This window comes from Aristolochia californica, unplaced genomic scaffold, assembly GCF_029961685.1.
Source record: "Aristolochia californica isolate CCGP_79_NKW_82.1479 unplaced genomic scaffold, dmAriCali1.0.hap1 SCAF_6, whole genome shotgun sequence".
NCBI lineage: Eukaryota > Viridiplantae > Streptophyta > Magnoliopsida > Piperales > Aristolochiaceae > Aristolochia > Aristolochia californica.
In genome coordinates this window covers 41,893,391-41,918,501 of record NW_027182257.1, presented here as the reverse complement: position 1 = coordinate 41,918,501, position 25,111 = coordinate 41,893,391, and the positions used below count along the sequence as shown (strand labels likewise).

At 36.2% G+C, this 25,111-nt stretch overlaps 3 protein-coding genes across 3 annotated transcripts; 1 reads left to right on the top strand and 2 right to left on the bottom strand.

Annotated features, from left to right (window-relative positions):
• Positions 1 to 1,956: 1,956 nt before the first annotated feature.
• On the top strand, positions 1,957 to 4,147 carry LOC137935166 (EIN3-binding F-box protein 2-like). Its single transcript, XM_068779850.1, has 2 exons — positions 1,957 to 2,133; positions 2,249 to 4,147. Exons 1-2 carry the CDS (start codon positions 2,121 to 2,123, stop codon positions 4,033 to 4,035), a joined length of 1,800 nt encoding a protein of 599 aa, XP_068635951.1. The 5' UTR covers positions 1,957 to 2,120; the 3' UTR covers positions 4,036 to 4,147.
• Positions 4,148 to 4,794: 647 nt separating this feature from the next.
• LOC137934765 (uncharacterized) lies at positions 4,795 to 10,251 on the bottom strand. The gene is made up of 3 exons (XM_068779289.1): positions 10,149 to 10,251; positions 7,802 to 8,004; positions 4,795 to 5,750 (listed from the first exon to the last, which is right to left on the bottom strand). Exons 2-3 carry the CDS (start codon positions 7,872 to 7,874, stop codon positions 5,077 to 5,079), a joined length of 747 nt encoding a protein of 248 aa, XP_068635390.1. The 5' UTR covers positions 7,875 to 8,004; positions 10,149 to 10,251; the 3' UTR covers positions 4,795 to 5,076.
• Positions 10,252 to 19,733: 9,482 nt separating this feature from the next.
• On the bottom strand, positions 19,734 to 21,638 carry LOC137934491 (aldehyde oxidase GLOX-like). The gene has a single exon (XM_068778863.1). It carries the CDS (start codon positions 21,633 to 21,635, stop codon positions 19,992 to 19,994), a length of 1,644 nt encoding a protein of 547 aa, XP_068634964.1. The 5' UTR covers positions 21,636 to 21,638; the 3' UTR covers positions 19,734 to 19,991.
• Positions 21,639 to 25,111: the final 3,473 nt, after the last annotated feature.

Sequence of the window (25,111 nt, the reverse complement as noted above, 5' to 3'; positions counted from 1 at the left end):
TTTAATGTAAAATTAGGATGCTTTTGTGTCAATTGTAGGAAATTTTTTTATTCAGCTTACCTTTAAAAAATATTAAAAATAGGAAAATGGGTTTTTTATTTCTCTGATAAGAAATTAAAATAAATATGGTAATTAATCACTTACCTCTTACTTTAATCTTGTTTTTTATTATTTATAAAAAAATAATTTATTCATAATGTAAATACAAACACCACAGCTGATTTTTCATTATTTCTTACAAGGGCACAAACACAAGAAAACTGATCAAAGAGAACTTTTATCAATAGGGAAATTTTTCAATGAGAAATTAATTTTAAAGAAAAATAATTTTCTTGTCGTTTTATTTTCCTATGGCCGCACAACGATTCTTTTGGTTGAGTCCTTTTCCCTTAAAAGAATGGAAAACTCTCCTAATTTTTTCAATTGTTCTTCCTTCATAAACTTTTGGAGTTTGAACATTCAGGTTTTAGTAGTTTAAATTTGAGTTTAATCTCCAGCCAAGAAATTTCTACCACAAGTATGGTGTTGTTCATAAAGGACATTGCCTACTTTCATTGAAGCTTTAATAAGAGGGTCTACTCTTTAATGGCAATTGAATTTTTTTTGTACCCAACCCTTCATCACCATGATTCCTCTTTGTGAGGGAAAGACCAATAAAAAATAGTAATGGAGAGGAAGAAAAAAGGTTCTTCATTTTTCTATATGGATACAGGCCACTGATTTGGTCGGTCTTCAAATGTTAAAGTTCTCCATTTTTTAATCCAATCTTCCTCCGTTTCATCGTACTCAAAATCAGGGGAAGAAAAGACATAATTTCCAGTTTGTTCATTGCGAGTGTTCAGTTTTAGACTCAATTCTGAATTTCTAATGCTTGATCGTATCGTAAAGAATGCTCCGTGCTATCTTGATGCCTCCCCACCCACAGACAGCGGAAATGGAACTTGCACCGGCCTGGTTCCTCCCCCTCTTTCCTTTCCTTCTTTCACTTTGTTTATAGTTCTGGTTTTCAGTTCTCTGTGCTATTTATTTTGCTCGTATCAGCAAATCTAATGTCTAAGTTAGAAACTGGTGTAGGCCTGTATTCCTTTTACATTAAGAACAAAGCCTAATGTCTGGTTACATTCAACTCCTCTTATAGTTTACAAGGTGTAATCTTCGGAAGGATCTCCTTGTATCTTTATCTTCACCAGCCCAGTATCTGGCTTCTTCATGGTGGAGATCTTGTCAAAATCTTCTACAATGAAGAAATTACTACCCTCGGGATATTCTTGCTCTTTTTACAAAGCTCAAGTTGGCAGAGGCATCCACTAGTGAATTATAATCTTTGAGAGTTGCAGTTGTTTGAGCCTGCAACTGGGATATTAATTTCTGAACCCTAGATAGAAAAGCCAAGAACAAAGCGAAAATCCAAAAAAACCAGTTGGCTTTCCTGCTCCAAAGACGCGTTCAATGAATAGAGTGGAAACAAATTAAAAAAAGGGTACAAAAGAAAGAGGAAAGTCAGTGATGTGACAACAAAGAAAAAAAATCTCTGTACTCACAGGAAAGTTTTAGATTCATGGTTTCATTTAAGCTTCTCCCGGTGAGTTTTGATTGCCGACCTATAGGAGAATTCAAGATTAACAGAACCACGGCAACTAGTCCCTGTAATCTGTAACATGGGAAAGGAGAAGGAAGGTCGGCTGTTGGGACCCACAGAGAAGAACCGAAAGCTTTAAAATTAGTATAAGAACAAGAAGACGGAGGTCTTCTGTGCAGAAAGTCCCTTCTCTCTCTTTTGGCCTTTTCAAAAATATATATATAATAGATTCGTTGAACCAGCTCGCGTCTCTGGGTCACTCGATTCAAAACTGTGCGCTCATCCGAGGATCATACTATATAACTCGCGAAATTCAAATGAACTTGCAAAAGTGAGTTGAATGTGACTCTGATTTGGATGTCCGCGGTAATGTTCTTTGTTGTCTGACAGGTCTGTGGAGGTGGTGGTTGCTTTTCTTGGGTTACTTCGCAAGCTGTATCGTTCGAAGGGCTTTTAGCTCATTATCTTCTTCTTCCGAAGGTTGTGATTGAACTGCCATTGAAGTCATCCTCTTGCTCGTTTGTTTTTGTGTTTTGTAATTATGGAGCGAGGAGGCAAGTTGATTATTTGTTTTTTTTTTCTTTGGTAATAAATTTCTTGCTGGTTTTAAGCATTTTGATTTTTCACCATTTTATTGAATTATCGGATTTTCTATTCTTTGATTTGCAGGAGAGGTTGATTGTCTTCGTCTAAGAAAGAAACCCAGATTGGAAAACAATCTAACGCGTGACAACAAGAACGCAGAGGATTTGATCAGTCATCTGCCAGACGAATGCATCTTCGAGATTTTCAGCTTTCTCCCCTCGTTGAGAGACCGTTTTTCCTGCGCTACCGTGTCCAAGAAGTGGCTCGTCTTGCAAGCGAACATGAGAGCCACCGCATTCAAGACCGCCATTTCAACCATGCAAAAGCAGGGAAATAAGACTTCCAGATGTTTGGAAGGAAAGAAAGCAAATGATACGAGATTGGCTGCAATTGCCGTGGGAATATGTCCTCCGGGAGGACTCCGGGAGCTCTATATTAGAGGGAGCTTTCCTTCTCAAGGGATCACAGATTTCGGCTTGGAAATAATCGCCCAAGCATGTCCATATCTCAAGTCTCTCGTTCTTTGGGATTGCCTTCAAATTAGGAACAACGGCCTTATTTCTCTCTCTCAACGATGTAGTTCGATCGAGAAGCTCGACATATTAAATTGTCCTTTGGTTGGTGATGAAGGCATCATTGTTGTTGCCAGAAAATGCCGGAATCTATCGAGTCTGAGTATTGAATCATGCCCGAATATTGGGAACCCATCTCTTCAAGCTGTTGCTGCATACTCTACCAATCTGAAATCCATCTCCCTCATCAAATGCCGTCTCGTCAGCGACGAGGGCATTCTATCTGTTTTTTCGAGCTTGCCCGATTTGGAGAGGGTAAAGCTCGTTTCAATAAGCATCGGAGATTGTGTTCTTGAAGCCGTTGGAAGGCATGAAAGTTCTTTTGCTAGTTTATGCTTGGAAAACATATCGGGTGTCAGTGAAACGGGGTTCTGTTCCATTGGAATACCGGAAAAGCTGGAGACTCTTTCTCTGAAATCCTGTTCTGGGTTAAATGATAAATGCTTGAAGGCAATCGGAAGTCGATTTGTTCGATTGAAACAGATAGCAATCGCAAACTGTGCTGCCATAACCGATAAGGGTCTGCAAGAGATGAGTCGATCTACCATGTTGCTGGAGAGCTTCAAATTGCGGGAGTGTCATAATGTTTCACCAAATGGATTGATGGAGGTCTTGATGAACTGCAAGGAGAGGCTCAAGGTATTGTCTTTGGTGAAGTGCCACGGCTTACACGAAATGGATCCTTCCATTTTCGAAACTCCTCTCCCTCGGTGCCCATTGCTCCAGTCTATAACATTAAACAGATGTTCTGGGGTTGGAGACTCTTTCCTATCGTGGCTAGGAAGTTCATGTGTTCATGTAAAAAACCTTGAGCTTGCAGGCTTAAGTAGCATCACAGATAAGGGGCTTTCAATCTTTTTGCAGGCTCTCAGAAACCAGAGTAAAGGCCTGGTTGAAGTGGATTTAAGTAGATGTTTCCAGCTGACCGATGTGAGTCTGTTGGCTTTAACCAGTGGATTTGGAAGGAAGCTCAAGAGATTGAGACTAGAAGGGTGTGAAAGGTTGAGTGACAAGTGCTTGTCTATGATTTCCGAGTTTTGCCCGAGCTTGCTGGATCTAGACCTTTCTGGGTGTGGGATCAGTGATGGTGGAGTCTATTCTTTAGTTAAATCAGTGCATCAGAAAATAGAGGTTCTCTCTTTGGCTGGGTGTTTGGACATCACTGATAGGAGCTTAAGTTTTCTGGAGATTATGTGTGGGAATTTGGTGGGTCTGAACCTTAAGCATTGCCCAAGGCTAAGTAAGCAAGGGATTAGTTCTCTTAGGCAAACCCTTTGGTGGTGCGATTTAGTGTATTGAATGTTTGTAATCACTTTTCTTTTTATCTGGGTGTTTTTTCCCCTACCAGAAGTGTATCAGATTGGAATGTAAATTAATTTTGTTTTAATCACTTACAATTTGAGTTTGTCTCTGTTTCAATCACTGCTTATCTTTATCTCTATCGTACCCATTTCTAACACGGAAACTTGTTCTACGGGAAACCCATGCACAAGATTCAAAAGCTTGATAACTTTTAAACATTGGTTGATCTCGCACTCCATAACAAATCTGTTTTAAAGAGTTCCGAACCAATCAAGAGCTGATTAAGCCGGCTTTAGAGAAAGAAACACCAGGTGAAGCCTCCAAAGTACCTGACCTGGATTGATTTTCATGTTTCTTAGCATAGATTCTGAAGAAAACTGAAAAAGAAGAGGCGACTTCTTCCTTGTAAGTGAAAATCTCTATTTTGCCAACTTAGGGACCGTTTGTACTGTCATAAGAAAACAAGAAGATGAAATTAATTTTTTTCTCATTGATTTTTTTTTTTTAACGTTAGTGATTAAGTGATTAAGACCCACTTTAGTGCTTATTGGTTTTTTTTCCCTAAAATTTCTGTGTCATAAACAAGAACCTTCTGGGAAATTTAATGGAAAGCAGTTCATCCACCACGATGGCTCATAAATGCAAGAAAAGTCATAAACAACTATCATGTGTAAGGCAGTCGTCAAAAGATTTTATAGGAAGCTTCCCTTGAAGCATACATCTCGACAACGTCGTGCAAAACGTTTAAATCGAGGATCACGCAAGTAAACAAGATAAAGAACAGAAAAAGCATATATACATGTGAATCAGTTCCTGTCTATCCTAATTCACCATGTGAATAGTAGGAATCCATTTGTCAATTGACACAGCTACAAGACTCTGTAAATGTCGAGCATTATTTCCTGCAACAAACTTGTTTATTGTTCACAAGTATTAAAATTTGCAGGAAGACAAAATCCGATAGACATCTGTAAATGAAGGGCTGAAAGCTCACATCCTGCACCAGGTACCCATCCCTTCTTTAACTTCTCCAAGGCCTCACAAGTTTTTGAAAGCTGATTCATGGGTTGCTTGCCGTGGGGTTAGCTTTGCCAAGAGCGCCTTATTGTGACAATGGTCCTTGTCAATAAAATAATAATTACCGTTGGCTGCAAATGTCACGAAAGGCCTATTGGTCTGGGCTAGTCTCACATCAGCAAACCTGAGGGTCCTCGGAATATATGATGCCAGCCAAGACATCATCTGAACCTCAAAAACATCTGATCCAGGCTGCCATTTAAGCTTGTGAATGTAGGGGTTAGCAAACCAGTGAAGAATACCAGTGCTAGTAGCACTCATAAAAATGACAGAAGAAGCTATAGCTCCCTTGAGAATTACATTCATTTCTGGTGCGGTCATAAATGTTATGACTGGGCCAAGAGAGATGGAGAGACAGCAAGTGGAGAGGGAAAGTAGCTTTACTTTCTTGATGGTCGATGAAATGGGCCCTTGATAGACAACAGCTGTTTCTTTACCATCTTCCCCTGCCGTTGCATTTTTCTGTGGACCAATGCTAATTTTACTGTCCGACTCTGTAGTAGTTGCAGCAACATGAGAAGCGCATTTCTTGTGAGTACTCATGAATGTGTGGTTCAAGTTCACATATTTGTATGCAAAAGGGTTTTGCAAAGTTGAGTGCCCTTGGCATGTTCCAAGTCTACTTGGGTAAACACCTGAAAGAGATGGCAAGAAATAAGCCATAAAAAAAGAACAATAAATAGACACAATTTTAGAAGGAAAACCATAAAGAACATTCCCACTCAACTGGGTTTCCATATTGTTTAGTGAGAACCATCCAGCCTAGGTTCGTACCACCTAGGCTTCCAGTCTACTATGCCTCTCACAGCAGTCCAAATTGGGCACAATGATGGTAACAGAATGAACAACGGATTGAGCTTTTTTTTTTTTTTTTTAGGCAAAAGAGTATTACAAATCTGAAGCCTTCCCAAGGGGAGAGGCAAAAAACATAAAAGGAAAACACAAATACTAAAGGTCAGCTAAGCCAATAGATATAAGATTCAGTGGCTTTTATACAAGACGGATCAAAAGAATGATGGGCAGAAGCAGTTTTAAGTAGCAATTTATCAGTCACTGAGAAGTGTCAATGAAATGGTTTATGTTCCCTTACTCTTAAGGGTCATAAAATGGTTTACATTACCTCACTCTATGGAAACTGTTTTAACTTCAACTCTTATGATATGTTAAAGAAAGAAGTATAACAAACCCAGAAATGAGTGTATTAAAAAATATTTAACATAATGCAAATAATTGAGTCAGCTGAAATTGTTTGAACATGTTCACTGGACGTTAACAGTGTATCAGAGAGAAGAGTCTTACAGTTATCAAGGATGGAAAAGAAGAAAGTAGACTATGATGGAAGTTGCAGAAATAGACTTGGTGACATAATAATGGAGTTGACTAATGTAGAAGAGAATGGAAAAGGCTTCATGTAGCTACCAAAATATAGCTGGATTGAAGTTAATTAGCAAATTTTACATCAATTAGCTCTTGCAAAAGGACTGTATAAGATTGATTTAGGTTACCTCATGATGCCTAAATGAAGCCGTTTCATAAGCCTTGAATTTTAACAAGAATTAAAAAAAGAGAAGTTCCTGTTCTCTGCCGTTATGAAATAAAAACAATGGATGTTCTCTGACGTTACGAATTTAAAAAAATTGGATAAGGAACTTTACCATATTGCAGACATTCATAAGGGTTGAGCTTACTTCCCAACACCACTTTGTTTTTGGTCCTTGGTAGCAAATCTCTATTCTAACTTCCAAATATGATGCCCCCAACTAGTTGCTCACTTGCAAGTTGGAGACAACTTGAACAAATTTTTTTCTTTCCTTTCTTGGGAAATAAAATCTGATGTAGATTAGTAGATATTGGAAGCTTAGACCAGGAGGGGAGAAAAAAACAAAGAGGTGATCTTGAATAGGAATATTCATCTAGAAAGTACTATGGTTAAATAAGGTGTTTTACATGTTGCTATTGGGAGTATATAAATCGTCAGCCTCACAATGTTTTTATTCTCCTATAGACTAATAAAATATCATTAAAACTAAGTTTAATCTCTTACAAAATGAAACAGCAAAATGGATGGAGCCTCTGGATCAATGGCTACAATGGGGGTTTCATTGTGAGATCATATGTTTAAGTCTCACTGGGGTAAGGGGAACACTATTAAAAACAAATAAATAAAAAGAAACAAGAAACAAACGATTCAGATTACCAGGAAGACTAGGAAGTGGCAGACTGTTCACACACCAGGAAAATTGATAGACTATAATAGTTTATCAAACCAATGAAATAAAGAGCAGAGTGCCAGAAAATTCTATTCAATAAAATCAATTTTTCTTTAACATCCAATGATATAATTAGGAAAAAATTATCTAAAAAAAGTGTTGACTAACACTAATGAACTATGTATTTAAGATTCAACTACCAGAAGAAAAGCATCCAAGACATCTAAGACAAGCACCAAGTATATTAACTAGGTTAAATATGGAGAGTAAACTCCTAAAAAAAACAATGTATGAGTACTAAGACATGATGAGATGCATTTTTTTTTTTAAATGTCACAATGTGCATATATTCAAGTGTGTTTTATCAAGATTTCCCAGTTAACTTTCTGGCTAAGCATCCTACTTGAATACAGAACAAAAGACATTCTAACATTAACAATCAGAAAGAAGCAACATGTCATAGGTAGAGGACGAACCAGTTTGGAAATTTGCCACAGTCAGCTGTTTTTCCTGTGAGCGAAGCAAATGAATGATGGCAGCCCTAGTCATTCTATGCAAACAGAGAAGCTAAAGCTGCTTGTTGGCTTTGTTTTTCACCCAGTCCCCTAGCACGCAGAATTTGATATCCAGAGAGACTTTGATGTCCCAAACAACACCTTCTCCTCTTTATGACTGTCACCTGAGATTAGGTTCTCCAGTTAGTGCTCATTGCTTCAAATTCATGAAACATTAGTTATTATCAAGATTTTAAACACTTGAACCAAAAAAACTAAACTTTAGTACTTGAATAAAGTCACTCAAATCCATAAAAATCAACTAATGTTTAATACATACACAATATTACAACAATATGACAAAAAATAGTGGTTTAAAAAAATGCAATCTACACAAACTTTGTCCATATCAATTACTATTATTTTACGAGAATCCCTACCAATGTAATATTCAGAACAACTCACATCAATTTGCACAATACCTCTGATTCACATGACGAACCCTGTTAATTGCCTACCATCAAACATAAAAGAAGATCATGGCCATTCTGCATCTACCCATAGAAGCTCAGGGACAATATTGGTCCCCCATTTCAAAGAAGACTCCTAAGGAAGGACAAAATTGAGAAGTCTTCCTTAAAAACCACCTTTTTAAAAGAGAAAATCTGATTAGGTAACATCCTAATTAAGATTTTTTTTGGCCAAAACTATGTAAAAGGTACTTTAAATACATAGCGACTAAAATACTCTTCACCAATAAAAATAATTCTAATGAAGGGAAACTGTCTAATTATCCTTGTGTAAACAAATTGTCTAATTATCTTTAATATAACATTATTTCATCTTATTAATTTTTAATAGTTCATCCTCATGTAAACAAACTTTTATATCTCAAATACGTTATATATATAAAGTGGTTTGAAACCTGGAGCCAATCTGAATCCGACCCAGACCCATTCTGGGTGGGCTGGAACATTCTCTAACTTGACAATCCAAATCCAATCAGTTGGAAATTTATCTGGACAACACCTAGACAAAGGAGGGTCTGACCCAATTCCAGGCCTGTTTAAAGATAAAAATAATTTTAACAATGGGAAAAAAAACTTTATATGTATACCAGTTACATTGACCAGTTTGCATGCCCAACCATTAGTAATCCTACCTAATTATTCTAGTTTCTTAAAGAATATCTGGATCCAACATAACCAAATGAGAATTTTTGACAATTAAAAATAGTTTGAGTTCAACCAATAAAGAATCAATCACAGCCACTAATAAAGTTGAATTTTATGTTTCAAAGCATGCAAAATGGTAGAATCTAACGTAAATCACTCATCACGTTGAAAGAACCTTTGGAGTGCAATTTGCATCAAACAAATATAATATGTGGGTAACACAGTTGACCTATAAGAAAGGTGAGACTCTAAAAAAGCCTATAAGTGATATAAAGGCCCAAGGGTTACCCAATGATGAAATGCCAGACATCCCAAGGTTTCATTTTTCCAGTTTCTTATTAGAAGTACAACGAGCATTAATGCTGAAAAATAGTTAAAATCTGGCACAAAAATTAATAATGTCGCATAAGAGGGCCTTCTGCTGAATATACAAGAAAGTGAGAAATACGTAAGAGTAGCTGAATCCCCACGGAATCAGTATTGCAGTAAGGGTAAAATTAATTCAATTGGGTTTCGTCTTACAAAAATAAGAAGCACGGGAGAAGTAATATTAACTAAAAAACATGCTTATCAGTACTTGTAAATCTTATAATTATTTTGAATAGTAAACCACCTACTATTAGAACATCAACCAGAAAAGAAATCATAGAGCATCTGTCTCCCCACAAGGAGTTCAAGGAAGAAAACATAAAGACTGGCTTTAACCTGATATTTCTTCTGAAAAGTTCTTCCTGTTTAACCATAAATCAACAATTTCAAAATTCAATAAGATGAACTACTTTTACAGCTTTAAAAAAAAAAAAAAAAACTGTCATTTGGATACATGCAGTCCTCAAGATTGGCTGTTGATGAGGATTAAAATTAAGAAATTTCCAACTGAATTTGTTGTCATTCTCATTGACAAAGAGGCAGAGAATGACAACACAGTGACAATGACGAAACCTCAATTCAGGAGGCAAATAACTAACATAGTTCTTTAACCAATAAGTGCGGAAGATCCATAAAATTACAAGGGAATAGATGACATGTGAACAGGTTCAGTGAAGTATTTCCTTGGTTAAATAACTTTAAATATTTTTCCAAATGGTTGAGATATTGCCAAACTAGGAGAGAGGTACTAGCGAGATCGGAAAGAAAAGTCGAGAGAGAAATACCTGTTGGCAAGAGAAGATTTAGGATTAGCTGGTGGACGTACTTCACCTGAAGACGAAGGCAGTGTGATTAGGTAAATGAAAGAAGTCCGAACTCGAATGTCGAGATAGGGCATCGGAGTAAGGTCATGCAACTTGTCGGGTCGGGTCGGGATTTTAATCATTTTGCAACCGGTCCGCGTGAGTTTTCTAAATTTGTCAGCTTTATTCGATAGTTCAATTTTTCCTCCGCCATTTATTAAATAGAATAAATAGGAAATACATTTTTTATCTGCATATGTAATTAGATAATCATTTATCTGTTCACTTCTTTATTAAACGAAACAAAATCGGATAATTTATTTTATACCCATTTACACAATTATCAATTATATAAAAATGTTATTGTAATTTTTATTATATGATTTTTTGCAATATTTAAATATAATAAATATGTTGTTGTAATGTTTATTTTTACTTAAATTATATATATATATATATATATATATATATATATATATATATTATTTCTATTTAATTACCGTTTACTCCTAATGTGTAAATACAAAAGATACTGCTCTCCCCCTTTTTTGCCATTAATAAAAATAAATATTAATATACATAAGAGTTAGGGGACAACCAAAATAAGAAAATGTTAAAAAAAAGGCCTGGTAGGGAGATTCAGTCCTTGTTGAAGGTAAAAGAATATATAATATCTAAAAGATCGTATTTACTTATTAGTTTATCTTATTTAAAAGGAACATGAGATAGAAGCGTGCAACAAATAACAACATAAGGGCCATTCTCGTACGTTTGCTTCCTCCCTCATACTTGTTAGTATACGAGACTAAACTGAACCAAAATTTTGTATTGATTTAAAAGTGGTATTTATAAACAATTTTACAATAGAAATAACCTAAACAAATGGGTAATTTAGAGGAGTTAGAGGAATCCTATTCTTATGGATGACTCAATTGATTAGTTCATAGAGTCAAGATAATATGTTACTTATGCCCCCTTCAAGATAGGCCACGAGCCAATTTTGTCTCTTAGCAACTAAGACTGTGAGGCAATGACTTGGTAAGGAGATCAACAAATTGGTCAACACAAACAACATGAGCAACACAAAGTAAACGAGATTGAACCTTATCACGGATGAAATAATACTCAACTGCTACATGTTTCATTTTGGAGTGAAACACGTGATTGGAGTTTAATTGAGTGACACCAATATTATCACAATAGACAACAGGAGAAGATTGCAAAGTTACACCAAGTTCAGTAAGTAGAGAGCACACCCACTAAAGTTCAACAAAAGTAACCATAACTGATTGATACTTAGCCTCAGTAGAAGAATGGGCAACAATGTGTTGCTTCTTTGAACTCCAAGAAATGAGATTATACCCAAGATAGATAAGGTAAGCACTAGTGGAAGAGTAATCATCTTTATTGCCAAACCAATTGGCATCAGAGAACCTAAGATATAGGAAACTTCTGAGGTAGAAAAAACTCTTTATCCAATGTGCCACATAAATACCTTAAATTCATTTAACAAGTACCCAATGTTAGTCAATAAATTGATGCATAAATTGGGACATCTTATTGACAACAAAGAAAATATTAGGTCGAGTGAGAAAGAGAGATATTGCAGGTTGTCAACTACTTCATGAAATTGAGATGGATCAGAAAGAGGAGAGCCTGAGGTCATGGTGACTGATGAAGAGTTCATCGGCAATGGGGTGAGAATAGGTTTAGCATTTTCCATATGAGTCCTTTTGAGTAGGTCTGATATGTATATGCATTGAGAGCGTAATATGTCATGCGATGTGGAGCAACCTCAACTCCAAAAAAGTAAGAAAGAGTGCCAAGATCTTTCAGAGAGAAACATTGAGCGAGATAATCAACAAATTGAGAAATATGGTAATCACAGTTACAAGTAATAATAATATCATTGACATACAACAGTAGAAACATAACACACTTGCCATTATTGAGAGTCGATAAGGAAGTATCAGAGTGAGAATTCTTGAAACCTAAACCCACAAGAAATTGATGTAGATCAGTGAAGTATTTCCTTAGTTAGATAACTTTTAAATATGTTTTTCCAAATAGTTGAGATATTGCCATAATAGGAGAGAGGTATTAATGAGATAAAAAAGAAAAGTTGAGAGAGAAATACTTTTAGGCAAGAAAAGATTTAAGAGTAGCTGGTGGACGTACTTCACTGAAGACGAAGGCAATGCGATTAGGCAAATGAAAGAAGTCTGAACTTGATTGTTAAGATAGGGCAATGGAGTAGGGGCTCACAACTTGTCTAGTTGGCTCGGGTTGGGATTTTAGTCATTTTGCAACTAGTTCGCATGAGTTTTCTAAATTTGTCAACTTTATTCAATTGTTCAATTTTTCATCCGCTATTTATTAAATGGAATAAATAGGAAACAAAATTTCATAACTTATTTTATACCCGTTCACACAATTATCGCTTATATAAAAATATTATTGTAAAATTTTATTATATGATTTTTTACAATATTTAAATATAATAAATATGTTATAATGTTTATTTTTACTTAAATTTTTTATCTATTTCTAATTAAAAGGCCTGGTAATGGGGTAGGTAGGGGGGACCCTTCAATTCTTGTTGAAGGTGAAAGAAACGGGTAGTAGTGATATTTGAATATGTAATATCTACAAGATCGCATAATCACTCACATCGACTTTTCCTACCTTACTTCATAGTGTCTAGTGCTCCCAGGTGCCTCGAAATAGCATTTTGTTTACAATAACATTTCCTAGTGGACCAAACAACGAGCATTGATAATTACGATGGTAGGTTTGGTGAGAAAGGGACAACAATCAATTGGAGTTGGGATGGGTTTTAAGTAATGGGCTAATCACAATCCAAAGGAGAAAGTTCCATCTCGTAGTTCCAACATTGGCCTCGTGCTTGTATCTATATCCAGGGCTATCATGGTGCTCAAACAATTGAAGTAAAAAAGGGGTAGCTTAGGATGTTGGACCCTCTCTCGGGTCGCTTAGGGATGCAAATGCAATAGTCCTTTCAACAGATGCAGACTCAGAGCCAACCACTCCAAGATCCTCTAATAGATGGTGTATAATTTATTATTATTTTTGTATAATTTATATATATATATATATATATATATATTTACATTTTTTGAGATTTTTTAAGCAATTTTTTTGTTATAAATTGTTTCTTTTATATTTAAGTAGTTTTATTTTAATGAATTATTCTATTAAAAATGGAAGATATATTTTAAAATATTTTTAAAAAAAATAGCTAGCAGAGGTTGCTTTTCTGCCAACGAATTTATTTCTTAAAATTTATTGACAAATTTTAAAATTATACATTTCTATATAAATATTTCTTAAAAATAATTTTGACTTTTTCTAGGGAATGCTTATTTTGCATGTAGAAGCAACACTTAGTAAATATTGAAGTTCTTTGGCAACACCTTTGTCCACTGAATTTCACCATTCAGTGGTAGAATCTTCTACCAACGAATTTTTAGAATCATTAGCAGAAGGCTCTCCCAACAAAGAGTGAAATTCAACAACAAAGCCTATTCGAGTGGAAACTAGCCAATAGAAGTTGCCAACGAATTTTTTTTTTGGGAGATGTTTCTGCTAGAAATTTTTTAACTTATGCCAACAAATTTCTTGTTGTACATTCACGTTGCTTGCACCACAATTCCCCATTACTCTCTTAAATATGAACTTTGGAGTCCATTTTGGTATCAAACCTCAGACCATTCTACTAAAAAAGACTCACCAAAAGTGGTAAGGCAGTAAGGTTCTCTATATAGTGCTGGATTATAAACTTAATCCACAAAAAGTCTATCCCAAGCCAAACTCAAGGAAGTTTCTTGATCAAGAGATAAGTTGGCTTGGTTGTGCTGGCAAAAGATTGGAGAAGGGAAACGTGTGTGGCAATTAGTTTGCCAAGTATGTGTATTTTTTGTGGTGATTATTCACCCTTTATGTGTATAAATACCCCTATTTAGCTATGTAAATAATCAAGTAAAAAATAGAGAGCTATCATTCAAGAAACCTTTATTCTTTTTGTCTAGAAATTGCAGAGAGTGAGTGATTTTGGTGAGCAAATTTCCAACAAAGTGGTATATTGGAAATTTGTTTTAAATTTTACAATATAGCATATCAAATCGAAGCTCTCGACAAGACAAATCCAACGCCGCCAAAATTGCCCCGATCGGACATCCGACTCACCACCAGAACATTGTTGCCATAAAGTGAGTCAACTCACCGAGTTGGAGCCGATTTGATCAAGTTGCTTGACCGAGCCGTTCAAGCCAAGTTGACTGAACCATCAAAGTTGTTGACTATTGGCCAGGTCGCTCCCAAAGTTTTTTGACATTCTGGATGCATCCGCGCAATCAGAATTTCCAAATTCTCGCTATATTGAGTGATATGGAAAATAATGTGGTATCCTTCCAAGTTCCGACACTAAACAACAATAATTACGACAACTGGAGTATGACGATGAAGATTCTCCTTGGAGCATATGATGTTTGGGATATCATAGAAAAAAGGCTTGAGCGAACCAGAAAAGGAAGATGCTCTTACACAAGATCAAAAGACAACTTTGAAGGGTTCAAGAAAAAGAAACAAGAAAGTTCACTACCTCATCTATCACGCATTAGATAATGATGGATTTGAAAATATTTCAAGTGCAACCTTCGCCAGAGAAGTGTGGGAGAAGTTGTAAACCTCTTACAAAGGAGTCAAAAAGGTGAAGAAGGTCCGTCTCCAAACCTTAAGAGGTGAATTTGAACCATTTGAATCTATTTCGGATTATTTCTTAAGAGTAGCAGCTGTTTCTAAACAATTGAAAAGAAATGATGAAAAGTTAAAAGATGTGAGAATAATAGAGAAGATACTCCATTCGTTGGATTTCAAATTTGAGCACATCGTCGTGACAATCGAAGAAACTAAAGACTTGGAAGAAATGACAATCGAGCAACTCCAAGAATCATTGCAAGCCTATGAAGAAAAACACAAGAAAAAGCAAGGTATCACTGAACAACTCCTTAGGATGCAAATCAAAGAAAAGGAAGAAGTACAAGGCTACGAAAGAAACCAACGTGGTCAAGGTAGAGGTCGAGGTCGCGGACAAGGTAGAGGTTGCGGTCATGGACGAGGTTGGACTTACAATAATAACAATTCCAACAATAGCTACAAGAAAAAGGAAAGCTCAACAATCGTGGAAAAGGAAATCCGAACTCCAGATACGAAAAATCTCAAAATCAATTTTATAATTATCAAAAGTTTGGGCATTATGCTTCAGAATGTAGAACTCCCAACAATAGGATCGATGATAAGACCAATAATGCTGAAGCAACGACTGAGGAGAAAGGAACGTTGTTACTAGCATACAAAGACAATATTGAAGGCCAAGAGAACACCTGGTATCTTGACACCGGTGCAAATAACCATATGTATGGAAGAAGAAGTTTTTTCGTATAACTCAATGAATTAGTGAGTGACAATGTTTCTTTTGGAGATGATTCCATAATGTTGGTGAAAGGAAAAATTAACATCCTTATTCGTGCAAAAGATGGTAGCCACCAATTCATTTCAAATGTCTACTACGTCCCTAATATGAAAAACAACATCTTGAGTTTGGGTCAACTCTTAGAAAAAGGCTATGATATTCACATGAAAAATTGTAGTCTTTTTATAAGAGATGGCAAAGGAGATTTAATTTCCAAGGTGCATATGTCAAAGAATAAAATATTTTCTTTGAATATTCAAAACAATGTCGCAAAGGGTCTAAAGGCTTGTTATATAGATACATCTTGGCCATGACATCTTCGATTTGGGCATCTCAACTTTGGAGGATTAGAGCTATTGCCCAAGAAGGAAATGGTGAAAGGCCTACCTTGCATCAATCACCCTAACCAATTGTGCGTAGGATGTTTACTAGGGAAACAATTCAGAAAAGCTTTCCAAAAAAGTCAAACTAAAGAGCCAAGAAGCCACTTGAACTAATCCATACCAATGTATGCGATCCAATCAAGCCAAGCTCTCTCAGTAAAAGCCATTATTTTCTTCTCTTTATTGATGAATTTTCAAGAAAAACATGGGTATATTTCTTGAAGTAGAAATCAAAAATTTTTGAATTCTTCAAGAAGTTCAAAGCTACAGTGGAGAAAGAAAGTGGTAGAAATATTAAAGACATGAGATCTGACCGAGGAGGAGAATTTACTTCTAGGGAGTTTCAAGAGTTCTACGAAGCAAATGGAATTCGTTGACCAATGACAGTTCTTAGATCCCCCTAGCAAAATGGCATGGTAGAAAGAAAGAACCGAACTATCCTCAACATAGCTCGGAGTATGCTCAAAAGCAAGAAACTATCCAAGGAGTTTTGGGCCGAAGCAGTGGTGTGTGCGGTCTACTTGACCAACTAATCTCCAACAAGAAGTGTTTGGGGAAAGACACCGCAAGAAGCATGGAGTGGAAAAAATTCTGACATCTCCCACCTGAGAGTTTTTGGAAGCATAGCCCATGTTCATGTATCGGATGAGAGATGAACCAATCTTCATGATAAAAAATAGAGTTTCATCTTTATTAGCTATGAAGCAATTTCGAAAGGCTACAAGCTGTATAATTCAAATAATAAGAAAATTGTGATCAAGCGAGATGTGGTGTTTGACGAAGGACTATGGGATTTTGGATCTCATATAGTTGACTTCAATTTCTCCTCTCCATTTGATGATGAGCTGACACCGATTGAACAACTTGGAGAAGCCCAACAAGATCCAACGACCCCACCTACTTTGCCAACATCAACTACCCACAGAGATGAGTAACCTTCGTCATCTTCAAGTGAAAAAGAAAGAGTTGCGCCACGAACATGAAGTTTCTGAGAACTATATGAGGAAATCGAGCAATTTGGTAATCTCACACTTTTTTGCCTCTTTGCTGATTGTGAACCAGTAAGTTTTCAAGAAGCTGAACAAGAGAATAAGTGGAGAGATACAATGGATGAAAAAATCAAGGCCATTGAGAAGAACAACACTTGGAAACTTGTTTCACTTCCAAAAGGGCACAAAACCATTGGTATAAAATGGGTGTACAAAACGAAGAGAAATGCCAAGGGAGAAATCGAAAACACAAGGAAAGACTAGTTACAAAAGGATACAGCCAAAGAGCTGACATTGACTATGATGAGGTATTCACTTCTGTTGCCGGTTTAGAAACTGTAAGACTAATAATTTATCTAGTAGTTCAAAACAAATAGAAAGTTCATCAAATGGATGTAAAGTTTGCATTTCTAAATGGAGTACTCAAAGAAAAAGTCTACATCGAGCAACCTCAAGGTTATTAAGAGAAGGGTCATGAAGACAAAGTCTTGAAGCTAAAAAAGGCTCTTTACAGGTTAAAACAAGCACCAAGGGCATAGAATAGCCGGATTGACATGTACTTCCAAGAGAATGACTTTACCAAATGTCCATAAGAACAAACCCTCTGTATTAAGATTAAAAAAGAAGATGTTCTGATCGTGTGCTTGTACATGGATGACTTGATCTTTACGGGTAGTAACCCAAACTTGTTTGGTGACTTCAAGAAAGTAATGGCCAAGGAATTCTAGATGACAGACATTGGGCTCATGGCATACTACCTTGGCATCGCAGTTAAATAACAAGAAGATGAAATTTTTATTTCACAGGAAGGCTATGCAAATGAAATCTTGAAGAAGTTCAAGATGGAGAATTGTAAGCCAAAAAGCACACCAATGGAATACGGAGTCAAGATGTCCAAGCATGAAGAAGGTGAAAGTATAGATCTGACATTCTTCAAAATTTTGGTGGGAAGTCTACGCTACGTAACTTACACGAGGCTTGATATTCTTCACGCAGTTGGATTGGTTAGCCGCTACATGGAATCTCCAACAATCACCCATTTCAAAGCCGCAAATAAAATTCTTCGCTATCTTAAAGGTACAATTAACTTTGGCTTGATCCATAAAAAGTTGATCTATAAAAAGTCTAACCCAAGCCCAACTCAAGGAAGTTTCTTGATCAAGAGATGAGCTGACTTGGTTGTCCTGGCAGAAGATTGGAGAAGGGAAAGTGTGTGGCATTTAGTTTGCTAAGTATGTGTATTTTGTGTGGTGATTATTCACCCTTTATGTGTATAAATACCCCTCTTTAGCTACGTAAATAATCAAGTAAAAAATAAAGAACTATCATTCAAGAAGCCTTTCTTCATGTGTGTGTGTGAGAAATTGCAGAGAGAGTGAACGATTTTGGTGAGCAAATTTACAACATATAAGAAATTTAGAAGGGATCACGAATTCTGCTCAGAGATTATGAATTAATTTTCTGATCTGTAAGGGTCTAGATTTTTCTCTTTTGGTTTCCTTGATTAAAATCCCAGGAAGAAGGGTTGATTACTATAAAGGTTGATTAAAACTCCTCCCACTAACCGATGCCTGATTTAGTTGATTACTATAAAGATTTAGATATAACCTCGTTATAAACAAAACAAGTAAATCACATAAAGAGTGTAGTGCTCCCAGAGGCCTTGAAATCGCATTTTCGGTTCAATAACGTTTCCTACCGGACCAAGCAATGGCCATGGACAATTACGATGGCAGGTCAGCCATAATTGTTTAATAGTGTTGAGGATTAATAGCTAGCGTACGGAGATCGGAGCAGCTGGACAACCATAGCCACTTCTTCAACTTTGAGCAGTCATCGTGAAGTTTGTCGGCAGCCGGAACAAGCTTGGCCTTTTCCTTATTTGCAAAAGTTTGCCCCAGTTGAAAGAGAAAAGGAACCACGACGAAGGAGCAAAGATTAAGACGATACGCTATCCCACTCTTAGTCCCATACTGGGTGAACAAGAAATTTTTTTCTCTCCATTAATCCCCGTTTGTCTCGAGAAGCTCACAAGGCTGCTTCCTAGAAACTCTGAGCAATTCGTGAACTCCGAGGGTTGCCTTTAGCACATAACCACGGGAGGTAAAATCAGTCAGCATCACCTATTTGCTTACAGTCTCTTAGTCGGTGCTAATGAACAGAAACCGGTTGCTACAGTGAACCTCGCAAATGGTTTTACTTTCTGCTTTGAGAGCATCGGGTACTTCATCTTCCTTTATTGTACAGTAAAAGTACTGAATTCTTTCGTCGTTCGAGATTGAGAAAACAAGATGAGCAGCTCGGCAGTAAATGAAGTCAGCAAGTACATAAAATACAGATATTTGTACAGGTCAAGTATCAAAATACAGATGACAATACTGGGTTTTTTCTTTTTAAGTACTGCTGCTATTACTTGTATAAGATCTTAACCAAGTGAGAGCTCCCAAGTGAGTTCTAAGCTGAGTAGAAACCAGAAAAGTACAGTGATGTACGAGGGCAACGAGTACTGTACAAACAGAACGAAAAGGCTCATCGTGCTAAAATCGAGGGAAAGTGTCGGTGGCCAAACAGAACAAAAAGCCTTCTGGGTCCCCGATGTCACCCTTCATGAATCATTCTCAATTCCTAATTAGGAACAAGAGACCTTATCGTAAGTCCATCACGAGAGAGCATCTGGCCTCCCTTCAAAGATGAAAGCAGAAACTAAAATCTTAAAAAGAGAACTGCATATTTATTAATATGTTGAGATAAACACGGAACAAGGCCCTTATCCTCACAAGAAAATGAAAGGTAAAGTAAGATTCAGCACTCACTGTTGCCTTTATCTCTAGAAAGGTTAAATACCCATTCCCCGTTTAAGACACTTCAGGACCAATCTAACTTAGGTAGAGCTGTTGCAGAGAAGTAAATGACATGTAACAGTGAACAGTAATGAGCAATTTGCACTTGAAATAACCATTGACTACCGAATATGCACCCATACCCCCCTGCTGGGGATTCCACCATTGACTATCACATGCAACAGATAGTATCCCGGCGGGGCCAACTGTGCCGTTGCCGGAGCAACGCCTTCAATGACATAACAGTTGCCGGAAACTTGATTCATGTCGGAAACTTTTAGCACCAATACCCGTTGGTTCATTGAAAATGAATGGGTGGTAAACGATGGAGCTACCATTGTTAAATAAACATCTTGATCTCCTGCTGTTTGCTTTGTCTTGAACTCAACTGAAAATCTCTGGTTATAGTTGAGTTTAGAACCTTCTCGTAATGTAATCTCCGGTCGAGAAACAGCCGCATCCGTTCCGGTTAAATAGGGGGGGTAGAAAGCTTCGAGACTCAATTCGGTCGGAAAAGTTACGCCGGAGAAATTGTATCTCTGGTGGGGGTTGCTACCTCCGACCAAAACCCGGCCGTCCGGTAACAAGTGTGCAGTGGAATGATACAGTCGTGGGATAGAGGAAGGATTCATCACCTCAAACTTGTTCACCTCCAAAGTATATGTGGACCCGGTCCTGTAAAGAACCGGGTTCAGGACCGGTTGTCTCCCACAGTCCCATCCGGCTGTCCCTTTGGCTGCTCCATTTATAATCAGCACGTCCCCCGTCGGTAAGAGAATCATGTCTCCCATGACCCGTGCCAGCGGCATCTCTTCCATTTTCCACGACGGCGATGCATCGGTGAACTTCAACCTCCCGCAAGACTTCGCCGCCTGCAGAAATGTCCCCTGGTTCGCTAAATAATTTGATTTTGGAGGTGCTCCGCCGCAGATGAAGACCTCGGCCTGGACTTCTTGGTCTCTGAGAACAAGCGGGAGGAGGACTGAAGAGCCGGTGCTCGGGTAGTTCCGTGCAACACCGCCGGGCATAACTGGGAACCTTTTGACCACGCGGTTGTAGGTGTAATCTAGCAGAATTGCCCTGTTGTTGGCGAAGATGAACAGATTTCCATCCGGAGAAAGATGGAGAAATGGGTACAGATTATTCTCCAACAAGGAGTCCTCTTTAGTTTCCTTCAAGAAAGGAAGCTGACGTACAAAGAAATCAGAAGCTGAAACCTTAGGTATGAATTCGTAACTGAACTGTTCTCTGCCACCCACCACTATGATCATCCCGTTGGGTAGAATCTGATTCGAAGCATACCACCTTCGAACTGCTAGCGCATTGCGTACCTCTACCCAGTCACAGTCGTCACAGGGGGAGAAGTACCTGACAGTGCGTTCGCCGTCGTTAAACCCACCGGACTGGACCAGTGTACCGTCTGGAGATAATGAGCCAGAAGAGCACCAAGTGTCAGTAAGCACAGTAAGAGGCCTCACATTTCGGTTTCTCGAATCGAATTCCACCGAGTGGGCATAACAATCTTTCTTCAGTGCCTGATCGAGGCCGTCGAGGCGGCACCTGCCGTTTGGCAGGGAGACGTTGGAGGGCCCAAAATCTGTCCGATCGAAGGCAATGATCTTGCTATTGGGAAGCAAAGCCAAGTGCATTGCGGAGATCCCTATGCTTCTCTTCAGTAACTTCCATTTCCCTTTGCTACATTCGCCAGGGCTCGCGATGATCAACAACAAGAAGGCTGCTAGAGCAAGGACACTAGGGGGTCTCATGGCCGATCTTTGTCCTCTGCGGCTATTTTGGAGCTTACCGTGACTTTTAAACGTGCAAACACAAGGGATCCAGCAGGGCTTTACTAACCAAAAAAGTAACTACAAGCAGCAAATAACAGTCCAAGATGACACCGTCAGTTTTGACCGTTTGTGTGGTACCATGTCATCACGCCACATCAGCACCCGAAAAGTTTAACACGATGTCCCTGGACACCATTGAATCATCATATTATCATCCATATAGGATGCCATATCGTCATCACATGCGTTGTCAATTGACCTTTCATTACTAATTTAAGTTATTTTATAATTAAATAATATTTTAAAAACATTAACTTCAGGTTTTAAAAATCTAACACATTTTATTTCATTAGCTTCAATTTAAAATAAAAATATATAAAATTTGATTATCAATTATTTAAAAAATATTTTAATGTGATTAATACCTTACATTATCACTTTAAGATATTATTTAATTTAAAACAATATTTTGTAAAAAAATTATTTTTTTTTAAAAATCTTATTAGTTGCTACTAAGGGTGGCTTTGAACCGAGACTACTTGGGAGCGGCTCGAGTTCAGCTCGGTTTGGTTCGTTATCTCTCGAGCTCGTGCTCCGAAATTGACTCGTTTAAATTAACGAGCCGAGCTCGATCGAAACCAGGTTCGATTTGTCGACTCGCGAGCCTGCTCGAGGTGAGTAGGGATCGGGAGCGGGAACGGGAGCGAGAGCGAGGGGGGGAAATTTTTTTCCTCCCCTCGTCACCGCCGAGCCCCTCTCGTCGGCGGTTGTCGTTGACAGCTGCTCATTAGCAGCCTCTGTGGCTGTCCGTTCGATTTCTTCTTCCGATTTATTCCTCTCTTCATTGTCGCCTCTGTTTCCGTCACCGCCACCTTCGTCGCAGTCGTCATCCCCAACGACAAGTCCTCCCCAACGCCGTAACCCCCTTCCCTTCGCATAGTTTTAGCGGAAAACCAAAACCAGTAAGTTCAGGGGAGAAATAATCTCCCCCCTCCCCCGAGCGAAGAAGATTTCACATGTACAATTTCGCATGTGCGAGATCATAAAGTACAAAAAAAAAAAAAAAAAAAAAACTTTTTGCTTTAACCCTCCTTCCTCGTAGCTCTTGAAAAACATCAAAAATACATTTTATAGAAATAAGTTTATTTGAACTATTAGTGTCTCATTTTTTTAAAAATATTTTTCTAATTGAAATTTCTTATTAAAAATCATATAATTTTCTAAGATTTTCCTACCAAGATGGGGTAGAAAAAACTATATAGAAAATTTTTGAATAAGTATTTAACAATTGATGCTATAATACTTTTAGCATGAAGCAATTTTCATTACAATTTTGTGTTTGACATTTTATTTGATTAAAAATATATCGATAAGTATAATAATATATTAGATTAATTATTATTATTTATTTATTTCCCTATAATAGGCAATAAAAGGTCCATTTAGCTTTCCTAATAAAATTTTAAAATATTTCTTGTAATTTTCTAATCAGTCACTAATAGTAATATGATTTTAATTAAAGGTTTTTTAGGGAATATATATCATAGAAAAAATATTTTTAGTTTTTTTTAGAATATAAATTTTCATCTAGGGGCACTAAGGAGGCCATAGTAAATTTATGGCCAAATAAAAAAATTACAAAACAAGCTAAACAACAATTGGAGTAAAAAAGATTAATATTGGTGCATTTTAATCCATTATTGAAATTCAATCCTGAACCTCCCCTATCATTATTTTTTTTAAATGTGTGCATAATTTTATATATAATTTATTCAAAGCCACCCCTACGTGCGAGATCATAAACAAGGAAGAAACAAAAAACTCTTTGTCCCTTCCTCATGGCTCTTGAAGAAATTAAAAATATATTTGAGTAGAAATACGTTTCTAGAGACTATTAATGGTTTTGTCAATAAATATTGAAAAAACATTTTTAGTAGAAATATAGGGACCATTAGTGCCTCATTGTTTTTTAAAATATTTTTTTATTATAAATTATTGTTAAAAAATCATATAATTTTCTAAGTAAGATTTTCTTGCAAAGATGGGCTAGAAAAATGTATAGAAAATTTTTGAATAAGTATTTGACAGTTGATGATATAATAATTTTAGCATGAAATAATTTTCATAGCAAGTTTTGTGTTTGACATTTTATTTGATTAAAATTTTATCGATATGTATAATAGTATAATAAATTAATTATTAATTTTTATTTATTTCCTTAGAAAAAGTAATAAGAGGTCCATTTAACTTTCCTAAGAAAAATTTACAATATTTCTTGTAATTTTCTAGTAAGTCTCTAATAGTAATAAATTTTATTTAAAGGATTTATAGTTTTTATTTGGGTGATTGTAAATTGATAGTGATATTTCATTTAATTTTGTTGTATTTGATTATTGTATGGAGTTTATTCATAATGTTATGCAATATATGGAGTGTTTAGACTATTTTATGAAGTGTATAAAAAATTTCATGGAGTGTTTATGGAATGTATAAACAATTTTATGGAGTGTTTATGGAGTATTTATGCAGGTATTATGTATATAGATTATGCCCAATTTTAAGTAGAGGTCATGCCGAATTTTATATAAGTATTAAATACATAGGTTATGCTCAATTTTAAGTAGAGGTCATGCCCAATCCTATATATGTATTATATATATATATATATGTTATGTTCAATTTTATGTAAAATATATGTATAATTTTATATACAATTTATTTTATATATATATATTTTTGAAAAATTTTAAATATATGTTGAAGCTCGAACTCGGTTAAAATTTTTGGGCTCGAGCTCAATAGTAATTTTAGGCTCGAGACGAGGTTCGGCTCGAAATATTTAAATCAAGCTCGGCTTGAACATAGGCAAGTTCGGGCTCGACTCAGCTCGGCTCGATGCCACCCTTAGTTGCTACATATTTTATTACCTTTTTTATTATAAAAAATATAAAATTAGTATATTAATTAAATATAAAATTATATTCTTACCTATTTAACACATTGCATTAAAGATTTAAAATATTTTTAATTTTAAAAAATAATTTAATAAAATTGTGTTTAACAATCTTATTTATCGGTTCACATTTTATTATCTTATATTTATAATTATAAAAAATAAAATAAGTATACTAATTAATTAAAAATATTCTTCTAATATGTTTAACATATTTTATTATTGATTTAAGATATTTCCACAAATCTTATTTTTCAGAACACATTTCATTACCTTTAATTAATTTAAATAAAGTATCAAATTTTTATATTAAGTATTAAAAAAAATCTTGAAATCTGATTAACACATATAATTATTGATTTAATATATTTTCAAAATTTAAAAATATTTTTTAAAATTTATTTTAGATTTTAAAAATCTTATCGTTGGTACACGTTTTATTACCTTATAATTTTAAATTTTATTATTATAAATATCAAGTAATAAAACATGTACCGATAAA